This window comes from Bison bison, unplaced genomic scaffold (assembly GCF_000754665.1).
Source record: "Bison bison bison isolate TAMUID 2011002044 unplaced genomic scaffold, Bison_UMD1.0 scf7180017864519, whole genome shotgun sequence".
In the NCBI taxonomy this organism is placed as follows: domain Eukaryota; kingdom Metazoa; phylum Chordata; class Mammalia; order Artiodactyla; family Bovidae; genus Bison; species Bison bison.
The window spans coordinates 18,841,378-18,851,995 of NW_011495072.1; the positions used below are offsets into that span (position 1 = coordinate 18,841,378).

Below are 10,618 nucleotides of genomic sequence, written 5' to 3' on the forward strand. Positions count from 1 at the left end.
GTTCTTTAGAACTCTGCATTCAGATGCTTATATCTTTCCTTTTCTCCTTTGCTTTTCACTTCTCTTCTTTTCACAGCTATTTGTAAGGCCTCCCCAGACAGCCATTTAGCTTTTTTGCATTTCTTTTCCATGGGGATGGTCTTGATCCCTGTCTCTTGTACAATGTCATGAACCTCTGTCCATAGTTCATCAGGCACTCTATCTATCAGATCTAGGCCCTTAAATCTATTTCTCACTTCCACTGTATAATCATAAGGGATTTGATTTAGGTCATACCTGAATGGTCTAGTGGTTTTCCCTACTTTATCCAATTTAAGTCTGAATTTGGCAATAAGGAGTTCATGGTCTGAGCCACAGTCAGCTCCTGGTCTTGTTTTTTGACTGTATAGAGCTTCTCCATCTTTGGCTGCTAAGAATATAATCAATCTGATTTCGGTGTTGACCATCTGGTGATGTCTATGTGTAGAGTCTTCTCTTGTGTTGTTGGAAGAGGGTGTTTGCTATGACCAGTGCATTTTCCTGGCAAAACTCTATCAGTCTTTGCCCTGCTTCATTCCATATTCCAAGGCCAAATTTGCCTGTTACTCCAGGTGTTTCTTGACTTCCTACTTTTGCACTCCAGTCCCCTATAATGAAAAGGACATCTTTTTTGGGTGTTAGTTCTAAAAGGTCTTTAGGTCTTCATAGAACCGTTCAACTTCAGCTTCTTCAGTGTTACTGGTTGGGGCATAGACTTGGATTACTGTGATACTGAATGGTTTGCCTTGGAGATGAACAGAGATCATTCTGTCATTTTTGAGATTGCATCCAAGTACTGCATTTCAGACTTTTGTTGACCACGATGGCTACCTCATTTCTTCTAAGGGATTCCTGCCCGCAGTAGTAGACATAATGGTCATCTGAGTTAAATTCACCCATTCCAGTCCATTTTAGTTTGCTGATTCCTAGAATGTCGACGTTCACTCTTGCCATTTCCTGTTTGACTACTTCCAACTTGCCTTGATTCATGGACCTGACATTCCAGGTTCCTATGCAGTATTGCTCTTTACAGCATCTGACCTTGCTTCTATCACCAGTCACATCCACAACTGGGTATTGTTTTTGCTTTGGCTCCATCCTTTCATTCTTTCTGGAGTTATTTCTCCACTGATCTCCAGTAGCATATTGGACACCTACTCACCTGGGGAATTCCTCTTTCAATAGCCTATCATTTTGCCTTTTCATACTGTTCATGGGGTTCTCAAGGCAAGAATACTGAAGTGGTTTGCCATTGCCTTCTCCAGTGGACCACATTCTGTCAGACCTCTCCACCATATCCCACCCATCTTGGGTTGCCTCACGGGCATGGCTTAGTTTCATTGAGTTAGACAAGGCTGTGGTCCTAGTGTGATTAGATTGACTAGTTTTCTGTGAGTATGGTTTCAGTGTGTCTACCTTGATGCCCTCTTGCAACACCTACCGTCTTACTTGGGTTTCTCTTACCTTGGTCGTGGGGTATCTCTTCATGGCTGCTCCAGCAAAGCACAGCCGCTGCTCCTTACCTTGGATGAGAGGTATCTCCTCACCGCCCCCCTCCTGACCTTGAACGTGGAATAGCTCCTCTGGGCCCTCCTGCGCCTGCGCAGCCACTGCTCCTTGGGTGTGGGGTTGCTCGCCTGGGCCGCCGTCCCTGGCCTCGGGCGGTGGGTAGCTCCTCTTGGCTGCTCCTGCGCTTAGACTTTATAAAAAGCTGGAGATTACTTACTGTGTAGTTATCAATAAAGTAATAGAACAAAATATAATGTTAGCATTTATCATCTTTCTAGCTGCATGCTTAGTATTCTGCCAGTTATAAATTATTCTTATGATTAACATACATAGAGAAAAATTAGCCGGGATAAGTCCAAAGCTACAATTAGTTTTGCCCTTTATTTGTTTTGGGGATCTGTTCTTTTCTTTCCAAACACACAGGAACCAACAGCTACTAAGGAGAATTTTATCAATTCTAAGGACAGGCAGAGGTGGATAAGCAGCATGGGCCATTTAGAACAATTTTTTAAGTGGAAAAAAAAGAACAGAAAGGAAAAAGTGGTATAAATGAATAGGAAATATTTTTTGTTTAGACCAAAGTCAACATTGATAGACACTCAGAATGTGTATGATAAATTACTTTTAAATTTTGCTGTTAAAAAAAAAAATTCACAAAATGCCTGGGTTCCTTTTTCATTTAGACTTTGGCACTTATGATGTCTAAGCTCTTCCTAAGATTTTATTCATAACTAGAGTGATAAAAACTATAATTTTTCAGCAGTCATTATTTTGTATCATTTATTATATCAATTTATACTCTGTATCTTTCATGGCATGGGACTACAGGGTCTGAGGGCTTGAGTTTTGAGGGATTTTTTTTTTTTTTCCCCTTCTACTAAAGCTTAGGGCTGCTCTACCAGACCTAAAGGCATTTTACCCTTTAAAACTTTACCTCATTCAGGCAGACTGTGATTACAGTGTTATTATTATATTCTATAAAAATAACTTTCACAGGAGCTGCTCATTTACCAGTAGAAACTGAAAATCAGCTTATAGAATTCTTTCTGGCTTATAAAAGTAGTCCAAAGTCTCAAAGCATGAAGAGAGAGGGTGAGGTGAGGGGAAGCTGAGCTGAAGATCAGGTAAACAGGTCCATGGATAGTTTAACTTTTCTGACTACTTAGAAACAGCAGCTGAATTGGTAAAATGACTTTCTTCATTTATTTCTGTCCAGATTATAGAAATAATTTCTCATTTTAAAACTCCACACTTTGGATTTACAGCACTGAAAAAGCCACTACTTATGATTCAAATTATAGTTAAATCTTAGCACCCAACATGAATGATCATTTATTTAGAATAAATGATATTAATTCTCTTTGTTTTGTTTTAGGATTCGTTTCTTTGCTGTTGGTGTAAATATGTGTGTTGGAATCATTGGCCATTTTCACCCAACATGTTTATATTACTCTATTTTCAGCCTGTGGCAAACTGATGAAAATCACAGGCCCAATTACAGTCAAGACATCTGGAACCCGATTTGGTGCTTGGATGACAGATCCTTTAGCATCTGAGAAAAATAACAGAGTATGTTGCTTCCTCAAATACCTTTGCTTAGAATTATGTTTTATTAAATTTTATGTCTACTAGATTATTCACTTGTTTTCAAGGACATCAATTTCTACTTGAAAAGTACTATACTTACTGTTTGCAAATATTTTCAGTTTGATAATATTAACATATCTACAGATATATGTCAAACTTACTTTAGTAAAATGTTCTATCCTATAATTTATCAGTATAGTGAGCCTAATTTTTATTGGTTTTAAACCTGTTTTATGCTTTTAAAGAGCTAATTATAAGTGGACAAAATTCTCCCTATACTCCTATAATTTGCTCCTTAGTGTTAAAAAAAAAAAAACAAAAAAACACTAAATAAGTAAAAATCTCAAGAGTTAACCAATTCACTAAACAAGCCACATATTCCTAGAATCTAGGGGTAATTTTAAAGAAAACATTGCTGAAACTTTACGGGTATTTGGCAATATCCATATTAAGAAAATCAATATATTAGAAACATACTGTGGTTCTATTAATGTTCTATTACTGAACTCAGTATACATTAGGATTCTCAAGAGTTATATCCAAACAAATTATATCCAATTAAGTTTAGTAGCTTAATTAGTAAAATTATTTCATTAAAAGGTGCTTGTACCTATAGGATGATCCAATGAACAATTATTACTAGAAGGTTCTGTGGTGTCCATAAAGGGAAAATAAGTTGAATGTACAAAAGTAGACCATACATTTTTCAGAGCAAGGGGTGGAATAAATAAATTTTCCAAATGTGATGATTTTTGCAATTATCACTAATCAAGTTGATCAGGTAAATGAACAAAGTGATGTGTTTTGCATTGATATATGGTTCACTCAGTGATAAGCACCAAATGATCAAAAATTTTAAAAACAATAAAAAAAGAAAGGACAAAAAAACAAATCGATTTCAAGGCAGTACATTGTTCCTTTCCATATAGGCCATGCCCCTGTTTTTTGTCAAAGTCTGCAGTACTATCACACTGCAGCAGGTAAGTAGAAAGAGAACATTCCAGAGCCTGAGAATAACAATAGTAATATGTCCTGATTCTTAGTGTCTTTATTTTGGAATTCTCAAAAACGTATATAATTTAATTATTCCATTTTCCCCCTTTTTTCCAGGTTTGGTACATGGACAGTTATACCAACAATAAAATTGTCCGTGAGTACAAATCAATTGCTGACTTTGTCAGTGGGGCTGAATCAAGAACATACAACCTCCCTTTCAAATGGGCAGGAACTAACCATGTTGTCTACAATGGCTCACTCTATTTTAACAAGTATCAGAGTAACATCATCATCAAATACAGCTTTGATTTGGGGAGAGTGCTTGCCCAACGAAGCCTGGAATATGCTGGTTTTCACAACGTTTATCCTTACACATGGGGTGGGTTCTCTGACATCGACTTAATGGCTGATGAAATCGGGCTGTGGGCTGTGTATGCAACTAACCAGAATGCAGGCAATATTGTCATCAGCCAACTTAACCAAGATACACTGGAGGTGATGAAGAGCTGGAACACTGGCTATCCCAAGAGAAGTGCAGGGGAATCCTTCATGATCTGTGGGACACTGTATGTCACCAACTCCCACTTAACTGGAGCCAAGGTGTATTATTCCTATTCCACCAAAACCTCCACATATGAGTACACGGACATTCCCTTTCATAACCAATACTTTCACATATCCATGCTTGACTACAATGCAAGAGATAGAGCTCTGTATGCCTGGAACAATGGTCACCAGGTCCTGTTCAATGTCACCCTTTTCCACATCATTAAGACTGAGGATGACACATAAGCAAATGTAATTTGTTGTCATCAATCTAAACAGTGTCATTTGTGATCAACTCTATAGGACCCCTTCTGTTTTCTCTTTATTATAACTTTCGTCATTTCTCCAAAGCATTATTTTATTATAAAGTTGGTGTTTCAAAAAACATCTGAACTTGTATAAATTAACCTGTTGGAAACACATCTTAACTTCTTAATTTACAAGGCCTATCATGTCCTTGTCATGAAAAGCACTAAAAGAGCTTAAGTGGCTAAAGTCATACTTTTACAAAAGATTAATGATCTGCCTTATATTAGAGTCAGAGATTAATGGTGGCTTAAATGCATGAATGTCTTTTTTTTTTTTTAATCTGTCATTTTTTACTGTGTTTTGCTCCACATCAGAAAATATTTTGGTAGGAATTAGGGGAAAAAACACTTTCCCCTCATTTATTTCTAAAACAGATTTAAAGATCTTATTTATATGAGAAAATAATATTAATCATTTTGCTGTTATACGATTCTCTGATGCGGTGCTGTACAGTCATTTTTAAATCTCTTGCTAACACTTTATTGGCAATACGTATTTCTACCATTGTAACCACCATTGTGCAATTGTATCTCTTCACTTCTGTGAAAGTAAGTAATATTTTTTTATAAAATACACTGAAGTTTAATCTCAGTAATCATTATGGGTCACTTTTCGAGAGTGGTCAAGAAAGAAGTATCTTCTCAACCTACTCCTTTACATAAGCATTATAAACTAAAAAGAAAATCAAGCCAGATCTCTTACATAGATTCTTTATTTTACCCCAAGTTTATTGGATCACTGACATGGAATCCTAAAACTGATTCAGTAAGGATGAGCTACTCTGTTCACTCCACTGGGAGCAACACATATAGTTGCTTGCAAAGATGCAGCATGGTCACAACTGGACTGGACTCTACTCATTTATTACACATTCAAATTTTGTTCTTATATAATTAAGTATATCAATGTTTTAACTTAAATTTTACATACAACTGGCAATAATTAACTCCTTATATCAGGATTCTAAAAATACATGAAGCACATATGAAAACTCTTAAGATTAAATTTTTGTAATGTCATCTAGACTTATAAATTCTGAAGAGCTGTTGGCAAGATTTGTACAAAAGAAAATTGTGGGAAAACTTGGGAGTTGCCCAAGTGGTTTAAATGTTTAAATAATCAATTCAGAACACAAGATGAAAAGACAACCCCTTGTTACCCTGATTCATTGTGTGCAGAAGTGGTGTAATAAAAAAAACAGAGCTTTAATAATATCTTATGTTAATCACACCAAAAACATATAATCAATATATATGAAACATGTCATGGTTTTTGGATGTACTTTCTTCATACTTAAGGCAGTTTTATGGAAACCAGTGTGGGTTGGTTTTACAATTTAAAAAGTATATTCTATAATAAACAATATATAACTTAAATTGTTGTAAATGTTTAGTTTCACATATACATAATATCATCATTTCCTTTGTAAAGTAAAGATATAATAAATCAGATAAGGCATTGTATAAATAAATAATTCTTAAAGAGTAATTCACTTCAAATGTCACAAGTAAAATATCATTCTCAAATATCTTACCATCAACATTTTAGGATGAAAAACTCAATCTTGAAATTGTTAAAATTTAACAATTTTTTTTAACCTACAAAAAGATATTAGCATGATTTAATGACCATTCTGTGTTCTTTTGCAATGCTGTCTTCTCTTTGAAACACTTACATATGTTCTCCTCTGCTTTTGAGAGTTAGAAAATTTAGGGGACTCACTTGTCATTGTACACACACTACAAAAATATTAAGCCAATATTTTGTACATCAAGAGTTTGTATGAAGAAAGTCAATTTCAGAAATGAATGAATTTTTAGTAGATGGCCTCTAGTGGATATCTGGGTCTCCATTACTTTCAAGGAAATAATGTAATATGATACAATGTAAATTCAAAACCTGGATGTTCACAGCTTTTTTGTGAGATGTACGGCTTGTAAAGCACTTTATTGTTTTCTATGGAAGAGTTCATCACCATATCCAATTATAGTGTATGTGCTGCTAGAGCAAGCACAGATTTTACTACTGTCACTGCAATGGGGGTAATATAGGTTTAAAAGTGTGATTTGCATTAAACACTTAGTTTAAAAGTGTTTTCTTAATAAATTATCAGTTTGTGCCTGAAATAAATAAGAACTTATTCTAATCACTGTTTTTTTTTTTTTTTAAATGTCCAACAAATGAATTTTATGAGGGAAACATTGACTGTTTTAAAATCATACTTGTTATTCAATCAGTAAAGAAATCCAAGCTCAGAAAGTTTTAATTCTAAGTGAACTGTTTAACTGGTATTTTTCTGAATTAACCAGATCATTAACAAACTTCTATGTCATTTAAATAATAATATGATCATGGTCTGACTGTGTTTGTGTGACGTTTGTTTTTGTGGAACTTGAATCATAATACTTACTGCTTGCACATGCACTTACATCTATGCATTCAGAAAATGCCAGTGTGTCAGAGCGTTACCAAAATGTAGAGATAAAAAAGAAAGAAAATAGTGAGTTTCCATATGCAACATTTCATATAGTGATAAGTTTGTGATAATATTTATCATGAACTCAAAATCTCTATCTATGGTTCCTATCACCATATTTATATATCTCATCTTTATAATTCATAGTATTTTCTCTGATGAAATCTTATTTTCATAAAATCGATTTTTAGTACTATCAAGAAAATAGTCTTCAGATCTGAAAGTACCATCAAAAGTACAAATCTTTCAAACAGAAGAATTATTTTAAAAGCATAAATATAAAATTATACTTATGTTCATAAACAAATGAAACCAGTTGCTTTTCTACTAAGGTAAATTTTACATGGTATTAGCTTTATTCTCCCTAAATAGATTTATTCCTTAGCTTTATTCTCCTTAAATAGATTTTTTTAAAACCCTATCTGGTCTCCTTAGCACTCAGGATTACCAAATATTTTCTGAAAAAGCTAAATCTGGATACAACTGTCAGCAAAATTAAGTATCCCTTCAAGTTAGAACAAATATGAAAAATCATCAACACTGTATAGTTTCTAAAAACCAAGCCTCCTAGAAATATGTGTCCTTTAAAAAAGAATAAAAAATGGCACCCTTTTGGTAGAAACCAACATAATACTGTAAAGCAATTATCCTTCAATTGAAAATAAATAAATTTTAAAAATGGCGTCTTGCTAACTTGACAGGGTAGGTATGATGTGCACTTTACTAAATGCACAATCTGAGTTCTTATATGACAATATAAAATAATGTCAGTTTATTGATAAAGCATATTTTTCCTCTCCATCATCACATGATAAGTGAACCATGAGAAAAGCTACTATAAAGTGGTCTACCTAGCACAATACGCAAGGAACAGTAATTATAACTTAGATACTGTAGGATGACATAAAGCCTTAATCTCTGACTTCTCATAGCTACAAACAATCATTTCTGGAAAGGCTCAGAGGCACTGCATATCATTCAGCTTAGTGGCCTGTATCCACACTAACATCTAGATCATGGAATGAGTTGTTCCTAAAATTGAGTAAGATCAGCATAAATCTCTTAGCTGATAGTTTGTCCTAATCAATGACTCTTCAGAAAAGGTCCTGAGCTTAATAAAATGTGTTCTGTTGAATTGTTGAACTTCTACCAGAAAAAAAAAACACAATGAAAACATTAGCTTGTGGAGGAAAAACCAATTTCACCAAACTTTTAGTTATTAACTATAATTGATGAATTCCATTGATGGCAATCTCTTGAACAAAGAACAGAAAAGCGTTTACCACATAACCAATCAGAAGGAAATCCTCCACAAACTGACTTTACCAGGCTGATTTTTTCTGAATCACACCTGAAAATTATGTGGTTTAGAAGAATTTAGGTTTAGAAGAATTTAATCATATTTGCAGTCTGCCTTGTCTCCAAAATATCAAACTAACTGACAGAAAACATACCTTCTTTGAAGCTCAGTTCACTGATTGCCACATAAGTTTTACAAGTATAAATTATTATTATTGAACATGACTTGAAAATAATATAGAAAGAACATGAATTTGTACCTTGTCATGCATTCCTAGTACTTTCATAAAAATAACCATCTTAAAACATCACTCGTAGGTATAGATATGAAGCAATATGGTGAATATAAACACGTTCTCAGGAACAGAGCTGCAAGAAACCTGCTGGTAAATCATACTCATCTATGTAGTTTAGTACCAAATTACATCCCTAAGCTATTTGTTGTTGTTCAGTTCCTCAGTTGCGTCCAACACTTTGCAACCACATGGACTGCAGCATACCAGGCTTCCCTGTCCTTCACCATCTCCCAGAGCTTGCTCAAACTCATGTATATTGAGCCAGTGATGCCATCCAATCATCTCATCCTCTGTTGTTCCCTTCTCTTCCTGCTTTCAACCTTTCCCAGCATCAGGGTTTTTTCTGAGTCAGCTCTTTGCATCAGGTGGCCAAAGTATTGGAGCTTTAGTTTCATCATCAGTACTTCCAATGAATATTCAGAGTTGATTTCCTTTAGGATTGACTGTTTTGATCTCCTTGCTATTCAAGGGACTCTCAAGAGTCTTCTCCAATACCACAGTTCAAAAGCATCAATGATTTGGCATCCAGCCATTTCTATGGTCCAAATCTCACATCCATACATGACTACTGGAAAAACCATAGCTTTGACTATTCAGATCTTGGCAGGCAAAGTAATGTCTCTGCTTTTTAATATGCTGTCTAGATTTGTCATAGCTTTTCTTCCAAGGAACAAGTGATACCAAGGGAACATTTCATGCAAAATACAAAAATAGGCACAATAAAGGACAGAAATGGTATGGACCTAATAGAAGCAGAAGATACTAAGAAGAGGTAGCAAAAATACATGGAAGAACCATAAAAAAAAAATCTAAATGACACGGATAATCATGTTGGTATGATCACTCACCTAGAGCCAGATATCCTAGAATGCAAAGTCAAGCAGGCCTTAGGACACATCACTATAATCAAAGCTAGCAGAGGTGATAGAATTTCAGCTGAGCTCTCTCAAATCCTAAAAGATAATGCTCTTTAAGTGCTGCATTTAATATGCCAGCAAATTTGGAAAACTCAGCAGTGGCCACAGGACTGGAAAACGTCAGTTTTCATTCCAATCCCAAAGAAGGGCAATGCCAAAAAAATGTTCAAACTGTCACATAGTTGCACTCTTTCACATGCTAGCAAGGTCATCCTCAACATCCTCCAAGCTAGGCTTCAAGAGTACATGAACTGAGAACATCCAGATATAAAGCTGGATTTAGAAAAAAAGCAGAGGAAACAGAGATCAAATTGCCAACATTGTTAGAACATAGAAAAAGCTAGAGAATTCCAGTGAAACATCTACTTCTTCCTTATTGACTACACCAAAGCCTTTGACAGTGTGGATCACAACAAACTGTGGGAAATTCTTAAAGAGATGGGAATAGCAGACTACCTTACCTGCCTCCTGTGAAACCTGTATCCCAGTCAAGAAGCAACAGAACTGAAAATGGAACAACAGACTGGTTCAAAATTGGGAAAGGAGTAGATCAAGGCTATATATTGTCACCCTGTTTATTTAACTTATATTCAGAGTCCATCATGCAAAATGCTGGGCTGGATGAAGCACAAGCTGGAATCAAGACTGCCAGGAGAACTATCAAT

General features: G+C 35.1%; 1 protein-coding gene across 2 annotated transcripts in view; it reads left to right on the plus strand.

The window, feature by feature from the left end:
• Positions 1–5,043, plus strand: part of OLFM3 (olfactomedin 3) — a 221,555-nt gene extending 216,512 nt beyond the window's left edge. The window contains exons 5-6 of one of the 2 annotated variants that reach the window (XM_010830964.1): positions 2,990–3,096; positions 4,225–5,043. In XM_010830964.1, the coding sequence (XP_010829266.1) occupies positions 2,990–3,096; positions 4,225–4,902 (785 nt within the window). In that variant the 3' untranslated portion in view covers positions 4,903–5,043. The remainder of the gene's footprint in view (positions 1–2,989; positions 3,097–4,224) is intronic. The other variant, XM_010830963.1, reaches the window with a different exon arrangement.
• The last annotated feature ends 5,575 nt before the right edge of the window (positions 5,044–10,618 follow it).